The 22545-nt window shown below is 50.2% G+C and overlaps 1 protein-coding gene across 1 annotated transcript in view; it reads right to left on the bottom strand.

Annotated features, from left to right (window-relative positions):
* si:ch211-156l18.8 (probable G-protein coupled receptor 158) overlaps nt 1-22545 on the bottom strand; it is a 110565-nt gene that overhangs the window by 35801 nt on the left and 52219 nt on the right. The window contains exons 3-7 of the mRNA XM_038779428.1: nt 22416-22518; nt 21286-21515; nt 8843-8911; nt 5697-5806; nt 4103-4341 (exon numbers count right to left, since the gene is read on the bottom strand). Of these exons, the coding sequence (XP_038635356.1) occupies nt 4103-4341; nt 5697-5806; nt 8843-8911; nt 21286-21515; nt 22416-22518 (751 nt within the window). The remainder of the gene's footprint in view (nt 1-4102; nt 4342-5696; nt 5807-8842; nt 8912-21285; nt 21516-22415; nt 22519-22545) is intronic.

The raw sequence follows: 22545 nt of genomic DNA on the forward strand, positions 1-22545 counted from the left end.
TGCGAGCCTGGGTGAGTTAGAGGGGAAGTTTGGGCTCCCCCTGGGGAACATGTTTAGGTACATGCAGGTTAGGGCGTTTGCCAGGCGGCAGGTGGAGGGGTTCCCTCTGCTGCCCCCACATGGGGTAAGGGACAGGGTGTTCTCGGGAGTGTGGGTTGGAGGGGGGAGGATTTCGGACGTGTACCATGTCATGCAGGAGGTAGATGAGGCGTCAGTGGGGGAGCTGAAGGGTAAATGGGAGGAGGAGCTGGGTGAGGAAATTCGAGGAGGGGATGTGGGCGGATGCCCTGGAAAGAGTGAATTCCTCCTCTTCCTGTGCAAGGCTTAGCCTCATACAGTTCAAGGTGCTGCATAGGGCCCACATGACCGGGACGAGGATGAGTAGGTTTTTCGGGGGCGAGGACAGGTGTGCTAGGTGCTCGGGGAGCCCAGCGAACCACGCCCATATGCTTTGGGCGTGCCCAGCGCTGGGGGAATTTTGGAAGGGGGTAGCAAGGACGGTGTCGAGGGTGGTGGGATCCAGGGTCAAGCCAGGCTGGGGACTCGCAATTTTTGGGGTTGCAGTGGAGCTGGGAGTGCAGGAGGCGAAAGAGGCCGGTGTTCTGGCCTTTGCGTCCCTAGTAGCCCGGCGGAGGATCTTGCTCCAATGGAAGGATGCGAGGCCCCCAAGCGTGGAAGCCTGGATCTCTGATATGGCGGGGTTCATTAAATTGGAGATGGTGAAATTTGCCCTGAGGGGATCGGTGCAGGGGTTCTTTAGGCGGTGGCAGCCTTTCCTGGACTTCCTGGCGGAACGGTAGGGAAATAGGCCGGCAGCAGCAGCAACCCGGGGGGGGGGGAGAGGAGGAGGGGGGGGGGAGGAGGAGGGGGGGGGGAGGAGGAGGGGGGGGGGGGAGGAGGAGGGGGGGGGGAGGAGGAGGGGGGGGGAGGAGGAGGGGGGGGGGGGAGGAGGAGGGGGGGGGAGGAGGAGGGGGGGGGGAGGAGGAGGGGGGGGAGGAGGAGGGGGGGGAGGAGGAGGGGGGGGAGGGGGAGGGGGGGGGGGAGGGGGAGGGGGAGGGGGGGGAGGGGGAGGGGGGGGGGAGGGGGAGGGGGGGGAGGAGGAGGGGGGGGAGGAGGAGGGGGGGGAGGAGGAGGGGGAGGAGGAGGGGGGGGGGGAGGAGGAGGGGGGGGAGGAGGAGGGGGGGGAGGAGGAGGGGGGGGAGGAGGAGGGGGGGGAGGGGGAGGGGGGGAGGGGGAGGGGGGGGAGGAGGAGGGGGGGGAGGAGGAGGGGGGGGAGGAGGAGGGGGGGGGAGGAGGAGGGGGGGAGGAGGAGGGGGGAGGAGGAGGGGGGGGGGGAGGAGGGGGGGGGGGAGGAGGAGGGGGGGAGGAGGAGGGGGAGAGGAGGAGGGGGGGAGGAGGAGGGGGGGAGGAGGAGGGGGGGGAGGAGGAGGGGGGGAGGAGGAGGGGGGGGGAGGGGGGGAGGAGGAGGGGGGGGGGAGGGGGGAGGAGGAGGGGGAGGAGGAGGAGGGGGGAGGAGGGGGGGGGGGAGGGGGGGTAGGGGGGGGAGGGGGGGGAGGGGGGGGAGGGGGGGGAGGGGGGGGAGGGGGGGGGGGAGGGGGGGTGGGGGGGAGGGGGGGAGGGGGGGGAGGGGGGGAGGGGGGGGGAGGGGGGGAGGGGGGGGGGAGAGGGGGAGGGGGGGGAGAGGGGGGGGGGGGGAGGGGGGGGGAGGGAGGGGGGGGGAGAGGGGGAGGGGGGGAGAGGGGGGGAGGGGGGGGAGAGGGGGGGAGGGGGGGGGAGGGGGGGAGGGGGAGGGGGGGAGGGGGAGGGGGAGGGGGGGAGGAGGAGGGGGAGGGGGAGGGGAGGAGGGGGGGGAGGGGGGGGAGGAGGGGGGGGGAGGAGGGGGGGAGGGGGGGGAGGAGGAGGGGGGAGGGGGGGGGGAGGAGGGGAGGGGGGGGGAGGAGGGGGGGGGAGGGGGGGGAGGGGGGGGGAGAGGGGGGGAGAGGGGGGGAGAGGGGGGGGAGGGGGGGGGGGGAGGGGGAGGGGGGGGAGGGGGGGAGGGGGAGGGGGAGGGGGGGTTTGTTGCGGGGGAGGGGAGAAATGTGTATATGTGTTTATTGAATATGCCGGGTGCTTATCTATTTCTTCTTTTTGTAGTTACTGGGGGGGGGGGGGGTTGGTTTTGGGGGTTATTGTGTTATTTCTTTTTGTTGTTGTTAATACAGTTTTCTTGCTGTTATTTTACGTTTTTGATACGTTTTTGAAAATCTTAATAAAAATTATTTTTAAAAAAAACAGTGATTACAAATGTTGAAATACGAATAAACCAGAAAGATTTGCATTTGTACATCGTGTTTCTGAATTCAGAATGTCCTGACCGGCTTCACAGCCAATGGTGGGAGTGATTTGTGTTATCTTAAATGAATGACGGGCCAACAATCCATCTACTTAATAAATGAGATTTAAAGATAAAGAAATAAACAGAGGAACAATGGAGAAGGAAATGTGATTACACCAGGAATACAGCACAGTAATGATCACTGGGTCCAACCAATCCAAGTGTTCATGCCCCACTTGGTAAAGTAGGTGAATTAGAGTCAAATTAGACCAGAAAGAGAAAGGAGAGAGGAAATGAAAGAATGGATTAAAAGAGAAAGGAAAAGTAAGATTTTAAAAATAAATTTAGCATTTAAAGTTCTGTAAATCTCCACGAATAATTTGTTACCTGCCGGATTGCACAGAATCAAAGGATTTGAGTGTATTACAGGAGAATTAATCTTGTCACTAAACGGGTCCTTACACTTTGTGGTGATTCACTTTAACAGTGTTAATGCAGACATTTTTGAAACTGTCATCACAGGGTCTCTCTCTACGCGGACGACTTGCTGCTCTATGTCACAGACCCGGTGGGGGGGGGGATGGCCAAAATCATGGAGATACGAGGAGAATTTGGGCGATTTTCAGGTTACAAGTTAAATATGGGAAAGAGCGAGATGTTTGTGATCCAGGCATGGGGCCAGGAAAGGAGACAGAAGGAGTTACCTTTTAAAGTGGCTGAGAGGAGTTTTAGATATCTGGGGATTCAAGTGGCTAAGGATTGGGGGCAGCTTCATAAGTTAAATCTGGGCAAAGCGGTCGATCAAATGAAAAAGGACTTCCGCAGATGGGACATGCCCCGCTGATGCTGGCGGGGAGGGTCCAGACGTTGAAGATGACGGTCCATCCGAGATGCTCTTCTTTTTCAATGTCTTCCGATATTTGTCCCAAAGGCTTTTTTCAGGAAAATGAACGCGGCGATATCAGGTTTTGTGTGGGCGGGCAAAAGGCCGAGAGTAAAGAAAGCACTCGTGGAACGGGGTCGCGGAGAGGGTGTCCAGACGGACAGCCTGGGTGGGCTCCCAGATGACCAGAGGCCTTTTGAAAATTCAAAGGACACAGCAGTATTCAGCAGTGTGAGCAGACAGGAGCCTGGAAGCAGCACCAAAGGATGCGTTTAAAAGACAGGCTGCAGTAATGGGGGTCTGTGCCAGGCTACCCCAATCCAAGTCCAAGTCCACGGACTTGGCACCAAGTCACGTCCCAGTACTGCCCCCGGACCAGGCAGCCACGACCCAATAAGCCCGAGAGTTATCAACGGTTTTTCAGATTGTTTTAGCTTCTTGATCCCCCTTCTGTAGCCATGGCGCCCAATCCCCGTTTGTCAATACTCGTAGTAATTCACGCCCACGAGACTTCCGCCTGAGAGGAGGGAGCATCACGATAGGGAAGAGCATATTGTGTCCAACCCACTAATCACATTTAAATGCATGCAAATACCGGCAAGGGACACAAACCTCATTTGCCAATGTATACCATCCAAGAATTTGTAGCAATTTGCAATTAAAGCCGTATCTCTTCCTCGTTATTTATAGTTTAATGACAGCAAATGCTTTCAAAACTTTCCATATTTCCTCAGCAAATATTTGGCCATTGGAATTAAGAAACATCAATTGATATTTTCCAGATGTATTTTTAACATGGGTCATTGGGGAGCACTCTGAACAAAAATATTTGTATTGAAATGTTATGCCTACAAATTTGCTGAAAACATCTACAGACACAAGACAATAAAAGTAGTAAATGCTACCTGTGGCCATCATGTAGTCCCAACGATCGAGCTGGCACATTTTGAAAAATTGTCCAATTGGAGTTTGTGACTGGATGACCAGCGGGATCTTCCTGTCCATGTTTTCCCAGGCAGCCACTGTCCAAGCGATGAGGAACCAACAGACTGTTAGCACGATGACACCCAACATCTTTAGCACCCTGCAGCAAGTCATATAGGGCACCCTCTGGGCAGTACGGGATAGGAACACCTTCAGCACTCTGGAGAGGAAAATATGAGACGTACAAAAGGAGGGGAAGAATGAGAAAGAAAGGGAGAAATGAAAAATAGATTTTAAAAAGGGAGAAGGAAGTGGGAAGAAGTACAAGGTTAGGAGAGTCGGAAGAATAAGCAACATCAGCTTGCATTTATATAGCAACTTTAACACAGGGAAATGGCCAAAGGCATTTCACAAGAACAAGATTCTGAAACTTAATTGGTTCATATATTGAATGAATGAAGACAGAGTGACAAGACCCTAACAGGTGGAACAATTGTATTTTGTTAATTTAGGAAGTCAAAACTTCCTTTTTTTAAATAAATTTAGATTACCCAATTATATATTTTTTCAATTAAGGGGCAATTGAGTGTGGCCAATCCACCTACCCTGCACATCTTTGGGTTGTGGGGGTGAAACCCATGCAGACATGGGGAGAATGTGCAAACTCCACATGGACAGTGACCCAGGGCCGGGATTTGAACCTGGGACCTCAGCACCGTAGACAGCAGTGCTAACCACTGTGCCGTGTGCTGCCCTAGAAGCTAAAACTTTCTTTAGGTAACATGGCCCACACAGCAAACTATGTAGTCATCTCTGCCTACATTTATCATCTAAGTTTCAATTTAATTCCTAGTCTAATGGAGAGCTCATTAACTTTCACTATGTTGCATTGTAGTTTTGCAATCCATTCAAATAGCCGCAGACATTGGAATGCTTGGTTTCCTACAGGAACACTGGATTTCATTCAGATTTCAGGTGAATCTTGTTCCTTATGTAGAACGGCTTAATAGTGACCCAATGAAATGACATAGGCCAGAATTTGACACTCCTCACCCTGCCCCTGCATGGGCAGGATGCACTCCCGAATCCCGCTCCAATCTGGTTGGGAATATATCGCGTAAGCCAGCGACACTCACATCTTTTGAATGAATGAATGAATGAATGAACAAAACACCCCATCACCTGTCATGACACTACAAGGCCTTGCCTGGCAGGAGGGGGTGATTTTTTGTGGACATAGGGATTTATAATGGGAAAAGTTGATGGAAACTGTTTGCAGCCATAATATTATTAGATTTGCAGTTATTTATTCATACATTTAGCCCACATCCATCAATCAAATGTAATATATCCACAGTACTTTGCTTTTGTTTTTAATAAAGTATAATAATTTCCTGAAATAAAGTGCTACCCACATGCAGACAGACTCACAGCCAGTATATGGGGCACACCTAGATCCACCCAATAGATGTAACATTCATCCCATGACCTGACCGGCTGATGAAACTTGACCAGTAAAGGGAGGTCCATCAGAACTCAATATGGTGGCCTCAAGACATTCACTGGCCCTGGTACCTGTAAATCTTCAATGTTACTGTTCCGTAGATGATGGCAAATCCCAGAGTCCGCACCCACCGCAGGAGAACACATCGGAAAACACTGGGCTGAAAGTATAGGATAAACACCTGATGGAAGAACACAAATAAAAGAGTACTTTAACATAGGCCCAACAATCTGAATGATTTGACAATCGGGTGAAAGTCACAGGTTAAGGAATTTCTTTTAAAACATTTGTTAAATGCCCAGAACACTGGTCTGGGTGTGAGGATGTGTTCGGAGGAACATAGAACATAGAACATACTGTGCAGAAGGAGGCCATTCGGCCCATCAAGTCTGCACCGACCCACTTAAGCCCTCACTTCCACCCTATCCCCGTAACCCAATAACCCTTCCTAACTTTTTTTGGTCACTAAGGGCAATTTAGCATGGCCAATCCACCTAACCGGCACATCTTTGGACTGTAGGAGGAAACCCACGCAGACACGGGGAGAACATGCAGACTCCGCACAGACAGTGATCCAGCAGGGAATCGAACCTGGGACCACCTTGGCGCTGTGAAGCCACAGTGCTAACCACTGTGCTACCGTGCTGCCATTGAAATGCACTGCCATTGCATTTCACTGTGTTGAAGATTTGCTTGCCTTCCAATCCTGCTTATGTATTCTCTGCCATCCGCTGCATTCTATTGAGGGCAGAGATCCAAAACGTGACATTAGCGATACTATACTCAGAAACTATCAACACAATTTGGTTCAATTTCAGGGGTTATCCCTTCTCACCTTGGTCCAATTGATAAATGTACCACTGAAGAAGTACAGAGAGCAGGGACTTTTTCTAGCTCTGTGCTCTCATTAGTTCAGCAGTTTGGGCTCATCAGTACAGTTTCTAGAGGCCAGTGCTAGCCAATGGAGATGTGAGCATCTTGATGTTGGGCGAGGACAGAACTGGCCTTGCCTGTGACCCACCTCTTGGTTGACTCATTTACAATCTGAATTTTGGCCACATGGATGAAGTAATGGAGGATAGCTGGAAATCAGCACTCTCCAGAGGAAAGATGCAGACTGTTAAACATCAGGGCGCTGTGTGCGTGCAGTGAGGACGCAGAAACCTCAGCTCTCGACACAATATGAAGCGATGGCACAACAGCGGCAAATCTTTTAAACAAATTTAACTTTAAAAGCTCACTTTTGATTATCCAAAAACACTGGTATTATTTTCACATTTGGTTCATTTTAAATCCCATTCTGCCTCCTTCCTTTAAAATTCCAGGTTGGAGTGGCTTCTGGATTTGTACTGCGCTGAGGTGATTAGAGGTGCAAATTGTGACAGGAGATACATGTTAAATGGAGGCTCCATCTGCCCTCACCAGTGGCTGTATAATATCCCATATCACTATTGTGAAGAATCAAGGAGTTTCTTTGATGTCCTGGGTTAACACCTATCCCTCAGTTAACATTGATCGAAACAAAATATCTGGTTGTAATTGTCAGGACATTGCTGAGTGCTAATTGGCTGTTGTTTTGTTTGTAACAACAATGGTATAATTCTATTGGTTGTAAAGCTACCTGGCGATGTCCTGAGCCCGTGAAAGGCAATTGCTTCTTTTATTAGGATCCAAATCTCAAGATTGTCAGGATGAAACTTCCCTTCCTCTCTGGGGTTTGTATGGAATGAGTTTGAATCCCAGCCTAGATCCTGGTGAGTCTACTGTCTAAAACTTCTACCTTGATAAATAGGCAACTCCCCCATCAGAGATCAGGATGAATTAGGAAACGGAAATGTTACATTGAGGCAGTAGGAGAGGCTGTTTAAACAAAGATGAAATGGAATATGTTTTCTATATTTAAAAATTTTATTCAGAGGCACAAGTGTAACAGTGAAAACCCTTGAGTACATTTATTTTACTTCAAATTACCAAAACATTTTTGGGACAATATTGAAAGTGGTTTACTCCTTATCGCTTCTGTGTTACACTCAGCATGACATAACCCAATCATAACTTGAAGATCACAACGTTGTCCCAAAGACGAGTGTAAATTAATTGGAAGAGGGGAGAGTGGCAATTGTCAATCAGCTCAATTTTTCATCATTTCAATGTGAGGCAAATTCAGTGAGAGCTGTTGGAATTACAGCTTTAATGGTTAAAAATAAAACTGACTAATCCTCGATCAGGAATGAGATGACAAAAGTGAGCAATTATCATTAGATGCGTCAAACATGTAAATTCACCGTCCAAATTTAGAATGAGCCATCTGTCACCCATCGACAAAGGAAAGCTCTCAATAGACGCACTGATTCACCAGCAGTATAATTGCTGGCTGCAATGTGACACAGCCATTGCAGTTCAATGAGATCTGCTTATGTTTGAGGATCAAACAGTGGTCAGGAACAGAGTCAACCAGGGTCATTCAGAGTTCTTCCAAAGAGACAGCTAGCTGGATGGAGGTATAGAATAATAATAATCGCTTATTGTCACGAGTAGGCTTCAATGAAGTTACTGTGAAAAGCCCCCAGTCGCCACATTCCGATGCCTGCTTGGGGAGGCCGATACGGGAATTGAACCCGCGCTGCTGGCATCGTTCTGCATTATAAGCCAGCTGTTTAGCCCACTGTGCTAAACCAACCCCAGAGGGAGCTGATTTGAATTCAATTGGCTTCTATTCCTGTTTTTCCACATTGTTTTGTTAGAGTGTGTGTGGAGATTATGAGAATCAGATATAAACTTGAAAATTTGCTCGGCTCCAGAGAAACAGCGGGAGGGTGGGACTAATTTGATAGCTTTAGCAAAGTGCTTGCACAGGCATGATGGGCTGAATGGCCTCTTGGGCTGTATAATTATATAATTAAAACTGTGGTTTGTGACCCACCCTGAGTGCAGTGGAACTCATCATCCAAAGGTTTGGAAGCAGGTGGGGTTGCACCTGGAAGGCTGGGGGAGGGGAGGTGCGGTATCTGGGAAAGGTGATCTTCCCGGTGATTTGGGGATGGGGGAAGGTATTGGGGACAGGTGGTGCCCAGTTTTGACTCTACCCGGGATAGACAGTGCCAGTGGTGGTGGGGGTTACCTGGAACAGGTGGCACAGGGGCTATCCCTGAGTACCTGGGTGGGATTGATTCAGAAGGTTCTGCATTGCTAATTGACCAGTTACAACAATACTTACTGGAAAATACAGCAGGATGGAGCCTGTAAGTATGGTTTCCAACAGGAGCAATCCTGATGTTCTGATTCGCTGTGAAGGAAAGGACATTTTTAAACTTTCCGTTAAGATGTTAAATCCCGAGCTAGGTGATATTGACATGTGATTCTCACATCTCAAAGAGCTGCCCTCTGTTTCCCAATCCCTCCGCATCCCACATACAGACCCAGACAAATATTCAACCAAGTCTATCCAGTTCGCAAACCGACAAAGCCTCAACAAGATAAACCCCCAAGCTTGAAATGTGTCACAGGAGAGATGAATGTGGAACTTCATTTCCATAAAGTTGTTAAAATATGTCTCCATTTTCAGCTGGGTGACAAAATGAATAACCAGTTTGCTATTTACTCCACCTGCATTTCATCCATGTAACAATATTTTTCAAAGTACCTGCAATAAAACTGTTGGAAACTCACAAGTCACACACAGAATCTCTGTGACCCACAGCTCAATTCAAGTCTGCAACAATTAGGAATGATGCACTTTTTATTGAAAGGTTTATGGTAGAAACGATTGATAGATCAGACCAACTTGTCCAAGCTGAACTGCCACTCTCCCAATCCAGCAGGTTTGTGCAATGAAAGGAAAATGACCTTCCATTTATCCAGCAACATTTATTGCCTCAGGTTGGCCCAAAGCACATTCCAGCCAATGAAGTACTTTTAAAGTGTAGTCACTATTGTAACATAGGAAATAAAGCAGTCAATGTTCGCACAGAAAGATCCCACAAACAGCAATGTGAGAATGATCAGACAATCCATTTTTAGAAATTGGGTCAAGGACAAATATTGGGCAGGACATCGGACAGAATTTCCTGACTCTCCGAAATAGTGGCAGGTTTGAGAACTAATTCAAGAACCAGGGTATGTTAAAGTGCATCATGACAGCGTCTGCACTCTAATGTTAAGCCTGTCACAGTTGCTTAGTTCCTCTAATTCTTCTAACTCCTTGAATTCTCTGGTGTGACTACCCCCCCAGAACCATTTTTCACATATGAGTGTAATCAGTAAATGATAGGGGAAGAGCAACGGCAGGAGGCGAAATGTTAATCACAGACAAGATTAATTACGTTGTTACCCGATGCTCGCACACTTACCGACTCCAGTAGAGTCACTGGATTACAATCATACCCACAATCCTGACTGATTCTCTCCCACTGACTCCAATCACCACCCAGCTGAAACTTACTCCCTCTACAACTGAGATTGTTTAGAATTCAACACAGACCAGGGATCAGTCCTGCAAAAATCAGAACTCTTCTGTTATCTGGATGTTTGATACTTTTTCAAAAGCTGTTATGTGTGTTGGGATTCAGACACTATAAACCATTGCAGATTAACTCATGTCCTGATCTTCCGGAAAAATTTCCAAATGTTGTAGCGAGCGGGAATGGATTCGGAGTATCCCCCCTGAGATTGGGATGTCCTGAGGATTACAAGGTATCTCTAAGCCCTGCCTGTCCAACACGCCCATGATCCCATCCATCTCGTCCTGGGCCAGGAAACCTGACTAGCTATCTGTCATAACCTGTGTGTTAAACCCAGGCTCCACATAACAACAGCTAAGGTCTCAGCAAACGCCCACATCCCTCGCTCACCCCCATCTGTAGGACCTGCCCGCACACCAGGCTCTTATCACGGAGATAAACATCTCCACCACACAACTAGATGCCACCCTCGTGGTGGATCAGCACAAGGCCCACCCAGTGAGGAGACCCACAGTAGACCATACTGGGAGAAACAGGACAGGGGCCACAGAGCCTATGGCTAACATTGGTTACGGCAGCCATCAGTACCCCTGTTGGCAGGGACGGGTGGTGGGGATAGAGGCTCCTTACATCACGGGCTGGGTGCCAGAGGTGCAGTGTGGACTACATCATCTCGAAGGTGTCAGGGGGGGTGGTACGGAGGACATTTTGAGGGAGATGCAGCCGTACAACTCAGGGTGACCATGTAACCTGGTGGTATTGGACTGTCATTAGAATCCTAATCCTAATCTTTTTGACATTCTCTCTCTCTCTCGCCCCCTCGCCCTATTTCAAACCACCCCCCTACAGAAAATCCACCCTCCCCGAGACTCTTAAACCTTCCCTCTCCGTCAGTCCATTCCACACCTTCCCTCTCCCTCAGTCCTTCACTCCACCTTCCCGCTTTCCTTCCGCTCCTTCATAGAATTTACAGTGGAGAAGGAGGCCATTTGGCCCATCGAGTCTGCACCGGCTCTTGGAAAGAGCACCCTACCCAAGGTCAACACCTCCACCCTATCCCATTACCCCGTAACTCCACCGAACACTAAGGGCAATTTTGGACACTAAGGGCAATTTATCATGGCCAATCCACCTAACCTGCACATCTTTGGACTGTGGGAGGAAACCGGAGCACCCGGAGGAAACCCACACAGACACGGGGAGGAAGTGCAGACTCCGCACAGACAGCGACCCAAGCCGGAATCGAACCTGGGACCCTGGAGCTGTGAAGCGATTGCGCTATCCACAATGCTACCGTGCTTCCCACTACCACAGCTCCCCATCCACGCTCCAAGGGTCATACCAGCATCACCACAGGGTGTTGGTCCAGGGTTGGCAGTATCAGTGGGTCTTGTCCATGGGACAGAGGAGGATGATGACATCTCTCTGTGAGATGAGTTCTGCTGCTCATCATTGTCTGACAAAGTCTGACTCCTGTCTGGTAACAATCCACTATCCGGCCAGATGTGTGAGTGCCGCTGATTCCTTCACATGGACCCTCATACGTTGGGAGGGTTGCAGGAGATGGCGAATGATTAGAGCTCACTCACTGGGGATGCTGTCCTACAAGACAGGCTCCCACTGCTGTCCCCATGCCCTACCACTTCTCGGTGTGGGTGTAACTGCGTGGAATCTTCCTGTATCATTGGCGCCCTGCCCCCTAGCAGCAACACCCCCCCCTCCCACCTAGTGCACCCAGCCGCCGAACACCTACCCCCGACCCATCCTTCACCCCCATGAGACAGAGTTAGAGGCAGATCAGGCTCGTGGGGCAAAAGTGATTAATGGTGAATATTTACAATATGTATGCCTTTCCCTCTTCCATGTACTCTATACGACACCTGGGCCAGTGTCAATCTATCTACTCTTTCATGGCCGAATGCTTCTTCAAGGTGTTACCCCAAACAGACATCAGAAGTGGAGGCAGCCTGCAACGTATCTCGCCCACTGTAGCTGGTCACATGTGCGTACAAGGCTCCTGGCCAAAGTGGACAATACACATGTTGGGGTTTCGTGGAGGTGGATTGTAAGAGAGATGCAGACAAGTGGGGTGTTGTTGGACTCGAGGGGCGGATGGGAGGAGTAAGGGACCTGAGCTTTTCTAAGTAGGTTCATTCATCTTCCTGTACGGTGTGCCAATCCTCCTGGTGAACTGCAGCACTCACAGCCTCTGCCAATCCTCCTGGTGAACTGGCAGCACTCACAGCCTCTGCCAATCCTCCTGGTGAACTGGCAGCACTCACAGCCTCTGCCAATCCTCCTGGTGAACTGCAGCACTCACAGCCTCTGCCAATCCTCCTGGTGAACTGGCAGCACTCAGCCTCTGCCAATCCTCCTGGTGAACTGCAGCACTCACAGTCTCTGCCAATCCTCCTGGTGAATTGGCAGCACTCACAGCCTCTGCCAATTCTCCCGATGAACTGGCAGCACTCACAGCCTCTGCCAATCCTGGTGAATTGGCAGCACTCACAGCCTCTGCCAATCCTCCTGGTGAACTAGCAGCACTCACAGCCTCTGCCAATTCTCCCGGTGAACTGCAGCACTCACAGCCTCTGCCAATCCTCCTGGTGAACTGGCAGCACTCACAGCCTCTGCCAATCCTCCTGGTGAATTGGCACACATACACGATATGAATTTCTCCTGGCCGGCGCTCCCACGATTCTATTCTGACGGTACGTTTCCAGGATGGAAAATCCAGCCTGTTTACTTTTTGTACATTTTGTGAGCAAGGGTGATCTTTGGGTGAGGTGAGAGAGGATATTGGGCACGATCTACCCGAATGGGGACAGAGTCCTGTAGCCCCAGATTAGCGGGTGTTTCCCGGCGCTCAGAGTGCCAAGAAATGCCCCAATATCTAATGCCCAATGTGGTGAATTATACTGCATTGTTATTCATACTGCATTGCATTGCGTTATATTATGTCCTTGTGGGCTCTGTATGTGAGCTGTTGCGTGGCTCTGCCCATAGGGGGAGATGAGGAGCTTGTACTGGGCTTCACTCTTGGCTCCACCCATGGCTCCGCCCATGGCTCCTCCCACTAACCGGAAGTATAAAGTGCTGCAGCCGTAAGCCTGCTCTCAGTTCCTCTGCTCGCAGGCTGGCTCAGTTGTAAGACTATTAAAACCACAGTTTACTTCCAATCGTGTGTCTAGTGAATTGATGGTCACATCAATTTAATAGTCTTAGAAAACTTGAAGAAAACTACTATGGAATCAGCCCTCAAACCTGCTCGACTAGAACTCGACCCGCAGGCTACAGGGGCGAAGGAAATCTTCCTACACTGGCTTCGATGTTTCAAGCCTACCTGGCTGAATCAAGCACATCCGAGACTACAGAGGAGCAGAAACACAGCCTACTGCATGAATGGGTGAGCCATCGTATCTCTACGCAACTAAACTGTACCACCTCATATACTGAGGCCCTGGCTATGCTCGATCGATTGTACGTGCGGCCAATTAATGAGGTCTACGCGCGGCACATTTTCACAACCCGCCGCCAGCGCCCCGCAGAATCGTTAGAAGACTTTCTGCGCAATTTAAAAGCCCTTGCTCGGGACTGTAATTTTCAGGCTGTAACAGCCTCCCAACACATGGAACTCGCTGTACGTGATGTATATGTTGCAGGGCTTAGGTCTAACTATGTGCGCTAGCGATTGCTTGAAAAAGGGGCCCAGAACTTGGAGGACACGGTAGAGTTAGCAACAACTATGGAGGTTGTGTTCCGCAGTTTGAACTCATTCCCCGCGGACCAGGCAACCCCATCGTGGGCCCCCGACCAGCGACTACCCCAGGCCTGCGCCGCGCGGCCACCCACCCACAATGGAGCGCCAGCGTGCCATTTTTGTGACCAGCCCCAACACCCACGGCAGCACTGCCCGGCCCGCAACGCGACCTGCAGCAGCTGCGGTCGCAAAGGACACTATGCCCGAGTATGCCTCACAAAATCTAAAACCCCAAACTCCCCCGCAGTCCAGAGCGCTCACCTCCCAAACTCACAGGCCCACAGGCCCCGTAATGCTGCAGCGTCTGCCGACTCCGCCCCCACCCGACATGTGCGACTCATGGGGGCCGCCATCTTGGCAACCGTCCTCCACGCAGTCCCCCACGTGCGATCCACGGGGTGGCCATCTTGGACACCACCTTGTTCAGCACCCGTCACGTGCGATCAACGGGGCCCGCCATCTTGGCCATCAACCAAACCGAACCTCGACGAATACGACCTCAGCGGACAGTCATCACGGGGCCACTCCAGCACAGCTGATCGAGCCGCCGACTACCCGCAACTCAACACAGTCACGTTGGACCAGTCACGTCTGAAGCGCGGGCAGTCATCACGGGGCCACTCCAGCACAGCTGATCGAGACGCCGACTAACCGCAACTCAACGCAGTCACGTTGGACCTGTCGCGTCCGAAGCACCTCCAGTGCTCGATGATGTCCGTTAAAATCAATGGGTACAGGACACCGTGCCTCTCCGACTCTGGGAGCACCGAGAGCTTTGTACATCCTGACCTGGTAAGACGCTGTTCGCTCCCTACCTTCCCTGCACGGCAAACTATCTCCCTCGCCTCAGGCTCACACTCAGTACATATACAAGGGCGCACCGTCGCGACCCTAATGATTCAGGGCGCCAGCTACTCTAATTTCCAGCTGTACGTATTCCACGACCTCTGCGCCCCACTCTTACTGGGACTTGACTTCCAATGTAATCTCAAGAGCTTCACACTCAGTTTCGGCGGACCTCTACCTCCACTCACTATCTGCAGTCTAGCGACGCTAAAAATCGACCCCCCTCCACTCTTTGCTAACCTCACTCCGAACTGCAAACCCGTAGCCACTCGCAGCAGGCAGTATAGCCTGCAGGACAGGGTATTTATTAGAGCCGAGGTCCAGCGGCTCCTATGTGAGGGAGTCATAGAGGCCAGTAACAGCCCCTGGAGAGCTCAGGTGGTGGTCGTCAAGACCGGGGAAAAGTTCCGAATGGTAGTGGATTATAGCCAAACCATTAACCGGTTCACACTCCTCGATGCGTACTCCCTCCCCAGGATTGCAGACATGGTTAATCAGATTGCCCAGTACCGCATATTCTCCACAGTGGATCTGAAGCCTGCTTACCACCAGCTCCCAATCCGCCCGGAGGACCGCCACTACACGGCATTCGAGGCAGATGGCCGCCTCTTCCATTTCCTCCGGGTCCCCTTTGGCATCACGAATGGGGTCTCGGTGTTCCAACGAGCAATGGACCGAATGGTGGACCAGTACGGGCTGCGGGCCACGTTTCCGTACTTGGACAATGTCACCATCTGCGGCCATGATCAGCAGGACAATGACGCCAACCTCCACCGATTTCTCCAAACCGCTCAGAAACTCAATCTCACCTATAATACGGAGAAATGCGTTTTCCGCACTACCAGGCTAGCCATCCTCGGGTATGTCGTGGAAAACGGAGTCCTGGGCCCCGACCCGGACCGTATGCACCCCCTCTTCCCTCATTGCCCCAGGGCCCTCAAGAGGTGCCTGGGATTTTTCTCTTATTATGCTCAGTGGGTCCCCCAGTATGCAGACAAAGCCTGCCCACTATTTAAGACCACACTCTTTCCACTGTCGGCTGAGGCCCGCCAGGTCTTTAACTGCATCAAGGAGGACATCGCCAAAGCCGCCATGCGGGCGGTGGATGAATCCGCCCCCTTTTAAGTGGAGAGCGACGCCTCAGAGGTCGCTCTCGCCGCCACTCTGAATCAGGCAGGGAGACCAGTCGCCTTCTTCTCCTGAAGCGTCTCCGCTTCGGAACTTCGGCACTCCTCAGTCGAAAAGGAAGCTCAAGCCATTGTGGAAGCCGTACGGCACTGGAGGCACTACCTCGCAAGTAGGAGGTTTACCCTCATCACCGACCAAAGGCCTTCATGTTTGACAACTCGCAAAGGGGCAAAATTAAAAATGATAAAATTCTGCGTTGGAGGATCGAACTCTCCACCTATAATTACGATATTATGTATCGGCCGGGGAAGCTCAACGAGCCCCCAGATGCCCTGTCCCGCGGCACATGCGCCAGCGCACAAGACGACCGCCTGAAGGCTATCCACAATGACCTCTGCCACCTGGGGGTCACCCAGCTCACCCACTACGTCAAAGCCCGAAATCTGCCTTTCTCCACCGAGGAGCTGAAAGCCATCACCTGGGATTGCCCGATCTGCGCGGAGTGCAAACCGCACTTCTATAGACCAGACAAGGCCCACCTGGTAAAGGCATCCCGGCCCTTTGAACGCTTGAGCATCAATTTCAAAGGGCCACTCCCCTCGACCAATCGAAATGTGTACTTTCTGAACGTCATCGATGAGTTCTCCCGCTTTCCCTTTGCTATCCCGTGCCCCGATATGACCTCCCACACAATCATCAGAGCCCTGCACAGTGTCTTCACCCTGTTCGGTTTCCCCAGCTACGTACACAGCGACAGGGGTTCGACCTTTATGAGCGACGAGCTGCGCCAGTACCTGCTCGACAAGGGCATCGCCTCGAGCAGGACTACCACCCCCAGGGGGAACGGGCAGGTGGAGAGGGAGAACGCGACGGTCTGGAAGACCGCCCTACTGACCCTCCGGTCCAGGAATCTCCCGACCTCCCATTGGCAGGAGGTCCTTCCCGACACGCCCCATGCAATTAGGTCCCTCCTGTGCACCGCCACCAACCAGACGCCTCACGAACGACTACTTGTTTTCTCTAGGGGCACTACCACGGGGGTTCCGCTCCCAAACTGGTTGAGGACACCGGGTCCTTCAGAAGCACGTCTGGGCACACAAAACAGATCCGCTAGTAGAGAGAGTACTACTACTTCATTCGAACCCCCAATACGCCTTCATTGAATACCCCGACGGCCGTCAGGACACCGTCTCCCTCCGGGACCTGGCGCCTGCAGGATCCACTACCACCACCGCCGAGGTACCCCTCTCACTATACCCCACCCAACCCCCCACGCCCTGGTCCCCTGAGCCTGTAGGTTTCCTGCCCACGCCCCGCCCCCCACGCCTATAGGTTTCCTGCGCCCCCCGTCGCCCGTCGCACCGGTCAGAAATGAAGCTCGGGCCAAAACACCCCCGGAGTCTACCATCATACCCACAACGCTTATCACCACCCAGCCACCCGAAGAGGCTGCAACCCCGGTGATCCGCCGATCCCAAAGGACGACTCGGCCACCGGACCGACTCAATCTGTAGACCTGTCATCGCCGCCGGACTTGATTTTTTTTACAGGGGGTGAATGTGGTGAATTATACTGCATTGTAATTCACACTGTATTGCATTGAGTTGTATTATGTCCTTGTGGGCTCTGTATGTGAGCCGTTGTGGGGCTCTGCCCATAGGGGAGATGAGGAGCTTGTACAGAGATCCACCCTTGGCTCTGCCCATGGCTCCGCCCATGGCCCCTCCCACTACCGGAAGTATAAAGTGCTGCAGCCGTAAGCCTGCTCTCAGTTCCTCTGGTCGCAGGCTGGCTCAGTTGTTAGACTATTAAAACCACAGTTCACTTCCAATCGTGTGTCTAGTGAATTGATGGTCACATCACCCATCTGGGTAGATCGGGGGCCTCACCGGGAAACTCCCCGACGAGGCCGCACTCAGCCCGTTTCCTACACGAAGGAACCCCGTTCGCCGGAACTGCTTAGTGCAGAGAGAGGATGGAACACTATTTGTTAATGGCGTCCTGATCTCTCAAGACACCAACGTGACCCACAAACGCCTCCCAAGCCTCAACTCACTGCAGGAGGGGTCTCTGCCCCACCCCGCCCCGCATCCCCTTACAGGACACACACTGGCCCAATCACCACCGTGCAAAAAATGCCAGCTTGGCACCTCAACAATGTCACCTGGGATCCCCTCGGAGACCCCCACGAGTGCCTTTCCATCTGGTCTCTGTGGAGACCAGCACTGGACGGCGCTCACCAATAGTTTCTGAGAGAGGGGGTTGGAATTCACTTGGGTAGATCTTGGGAACGCATAAGGATTGAGACTAGCTGTCTCGCCCTAATATGCAGATTTGCCAGAAAGTGATCCCGCCCACAATGGACAGGATTCACGTTGCTACATCGCACGAAAGTGGGATCTCCCGGCATTTACTGGTCGTGTTGTACCGCGCTGCTTTTTGGGCGTAATGTGATCAGTGGATCTCGCCCATTGTCTTTACCAGTTGTGTTGGGGCTTAGGACAAGCTTTAATAATTTTGGGGTAAGAGATTTGAGGAGAGTGATAAATTGCTAAACCTGAGAAGTACACTCCGAATGTGAAATTTTCCAGTACATGTGAGCTGACAATGGAACTGGCATGATAACTTTAATAAGATTTAGTTTTGAAAAAAGGATATGACCAATATATTTAGGAAAAAAAACCTCTTGTGGGTTTAGTAAGGACCGAGTAAAATATGAGGGAAGTTTTATTTACACAAATGATATCTACACTCCCTGGCTCCTCGCTGGTCACTGCATTCCTGGCCAACCTGAGATACATTGGGTAATTGAGCTAACACCGCTCCTGGTGGGAGAGCTCATTCTCCGCAAGGAGTACAGGGAAGACAGGAATTGCCACCGCGTAGGTCCCAAGCGGATAATTGAAAATGAAATGAAAATGAAAATCGCTTATTGTCACGAGTAAGCTTCAAATGAAGTTACTGTGAAAAGCCCCTAGTCGCCACATTCCGGCGCCTGTTCGGGGAGGCTGTTAATGGGGTTAAAAGTATAAGAATTAAACATTAATGTCATTCACATAAATCTTTGGCAGATATGAAGAAGCGATCTTTCTCCTCCATTGATCAGCACTTGGTGTCTAATCTTGTCACTTTATCATGTATAATGTATCGACCTGGTAAAGAGATGCCAACAGACAGATCTTATTGATCAGTGTCTGATGTTTTGTGATCTCCCCTTTTGTGGAGATCTATTGATCAATAAGCAACGGCGGCTGTTCTGTATTTCCAAATTCCTTATTTTGCTCACTTGCCAAGCCTGGATTGTCAGTGTCAGTGGGCATTGAGTTCAAATTCTACTCCAGGAGTTGACTGTCCTGTTCTATTTATACATCTGGAACATGCTGACTGACAGGGCGGTGGAAGCAGATTCAATTGTAACTTCCAAAAGGGAATTTGGAAAGTACTTGAAAGAAAAATATTACAGGGTCACTGGAAAGAACAGGATGTGGGACTATTTGGATAAGTTTACCAAAATCAGCTGACACAGGAACGATGGGCTGAATGTCACCCGTTTGTCCTAAAATATAAGAACATTAGAAACAGGAGTTGGAGTGGCCTTTTTGAGTCTCCTCCACCAGTCAATACCATCAGGGCTGATCTTGGCTTCAACTTCATTTCCCACCTGTTCCCCATATCTGACCAAAATCTGTCTATCCCAGCCTGAAATATATTCAACAGTGGAATGTACACAACCCTCCGGGAAAGAGAATTCCAAAGAGTCACAACCCTTCTCCTCATCTCTAAATGATTGGCCCCTTATCCTGAGTGTGGCCCAGTGTTCCAGATTTCCCAGCGAGTGGGAACAATCAGTCAGAATTCACCCTGTCAAATCCCTTCAGAATATTTAATGTTCCAATGAACTAATTTCTCAATCTTCGAAACTCCAGAGAATATAAACCCAATTTACTCAACCAACCCTCTCATCCCAGGCACTAACCTAGACACATTTCTCTGGACTGCTGCCAAAACAAGTATATATTTTCATAAATATGGATACAGTATTCCAGGCGTGATGTCACCATAGACCTGTGCAATTGTGACAAGATTTCTTTATTTATGTATTCCAGTCCCCTTGCAACATGGGGACACCATAAACACCAACATGTCATTTGCTTTCTGAAGTTCTTGCAGTACCTGAAGCTAACTTGTGTGGTGAAGTAAGACAGTAGTGTTTAGTACAGAAACTGAACTGGGGCAGTTCGAAGACTCAATTCAGAAGGGCTTGCTGAAGAAATAATAATAATAACCTTTATTGTCACAAGTAGGCTGACATTAACACTGCAATGAAGTTACTGTGAAAATCCCCTAGTCTCCACACTCTGGCGCCTGTGTTTTCTATACATTACGGGTGTTGTATAAATCCTGATGATGTTGTGAAACGCACACACACTCGCAAAAACATACGCACATACACCCACCCACGCTCACACACCCGCAAAAATGCACACACACACACTCAGAAAATGCACACACACACAAATGCACGCATGTGTACACACACACAAACGGACACATACACACATATATATTCACAAAAACGCATGCACATGCACACACACATATGAACACATGCACACAGGCATGCATACACTCACAGAAATGCACAAGTGCACACACATGCAACCACAAAAATGCATGCATACACGTACACACACACATATATGTGCGCACCCACACACATACTCAGAAAAATGCTTGCATGCACGCACATTGAAATACAAAAACGCACACATGTGTGCACGCACACTCACAAAACAGACAGATGCACATGCACATGGCATGCACGCACATTCACAAAATCGCACACATGCACAAAAACGCATGCACGCAAACACACAAACGCACACACACAAAAATGCACACATGCACACACACATGCCACATGTGTGCACACACACTCACAAAAATGCATACACATACACACAAAAATTCATGCATGCACGCAAAAATACATGCATGCACACACAAAAGTGTACACATGTATGCACATTCACACACATAAATGCCACATGCATGCACACACACACTCACAAAAATGAACACATGCACACACATTCACACACAAATGCCTCATGCATGCACACACACAGTAACAAAAATGCACACACACTCATAAAAATGCACACACTCAAACGCACACATGCACACACACTCATAACAATGCGTCCGCACACATACGCTCTCACCCACGTGCGTGCACACAAAAATGCACGCACGCACAGACATACATGCATGTGCACACACACCACGCAGAGACAAACATAGACACTCTCACTCATACGGATATACACATAGGATTGAATACTATTGAACAGGCACAAACACATACTGTATACATGCATACACAAATACACATGTATGCAGACACAGGTACACAGAAACACACCTGCACGCACGCATGCCCAATCGGGCCACAGGGTGACTTACCTTGTTCTTTCTGAAGCGATACACTACCACCATATTGATGAACACCAACAATATGCAGAAAGCTTGGAAGGACAGGACAGCCAGTCTTAAATGCTCATCCACCTGAGTGAAGCAAGGAGCATCACTGACACACGATCTACAGCCTTCCTTGCATGGTAGACACTGAAATAGTCTCCTAGGCTCCCCAACTTCATAGCGACTGAAGTAGGAAATGTGTTTATCATCTTTCCCTGAAATCATTACAAAAAGAGAGACTCTTTATCTTGGGACATTGGGTAGATTCTAAACAATAATTTCCTCTCCGGACACAGTTTACAGTACAATCAGCAGGAGAAAATTGCACTGTTTCCAATTCACAAATCTTGACAATGTACAACATCAGGAAGCAGTTTTCATTGAATATCCTTTTACCTGAGTCTCAATTCTAATCCCCCCCCCTCTCCCTTCCAGAGGAAGACGATAAAGTTGGCCAAGACAGGAGTTTTGTCTCCTCTCACTTTTATAGAAGAGTGGATGTGTGGGATCCGGATGGCACTTCAAACTGGATGATTGGGATTGAGGTTAAAAAGACAACAATGTTGATGGAATGATGTGAGCAGCTGGAAGCTGAGATGCTGAGCAAGGCAGTTGGTCAAGGTTGTATATTATTGGGTCTGTCTTGATTTATCTTTGGGGTTAGGAAGAAGCTTTGCAGGCAGCTTGAGGCAGCAGGGTAGCACAGTAGTTAGCACCGCTGCCTCACAGCGCCAGGGACCCGGGTTCAATTCCGGTCTCGGGTAATTGTGTGGCGTTTGTACGTTCTCCCCGTATCTGCGTGGGTTTCCTCTGGGTGCTCCGGTTTCCTCCCACAGTCCAGAGATGTGCAGGTTAGGTGGATTGGCCATGATAAAATTGCAGGTTGGGTGGGGTTGTGAGGATGGGGGATTGGGCCTATCAGAGGGTCGGTGCAGACTTGAAGGGCCGATTGGCCTCCTTCTACACCATAGGTATTCTATGATTCTATGTTCCCTCGGAATATTAAAGGAGTAGGACAGAGAGCAGATTATACATGATTAATAAGCTAACTGGCTATCTTGCCTCTTGGTTTTCCTATATTTTTATCAGATTTTTGAGAAGAATTCAATACTTACTATCAAAACTGTTGGTTGAGATAAGATTAGGGTTGTAATATCCTTCCTTACAGACACACTGATAGGCTCCCAGTTGAAATCCTCGTCCTTTGAATGGAGTACACTGGAATTGAAAGAGACATTTGAGTAA

This window comes from Scyliorhinus canicula, chromosome 19 (genome assembly GCF_902713615.1).
Source record: "Scyliorhinus canicula chromosome 19, sScyCan1.1, whole genome shotgun sequence".
In the NCBI taxonomy this organism is placed as follows: domain Eukaryota; kingdom Metazoa; phylum Chordata; class Chondrichthyes; order Carcharhiniformes; family Scyliorhinidae; genus Scyliorhinus; species Scyliorhinus canicula.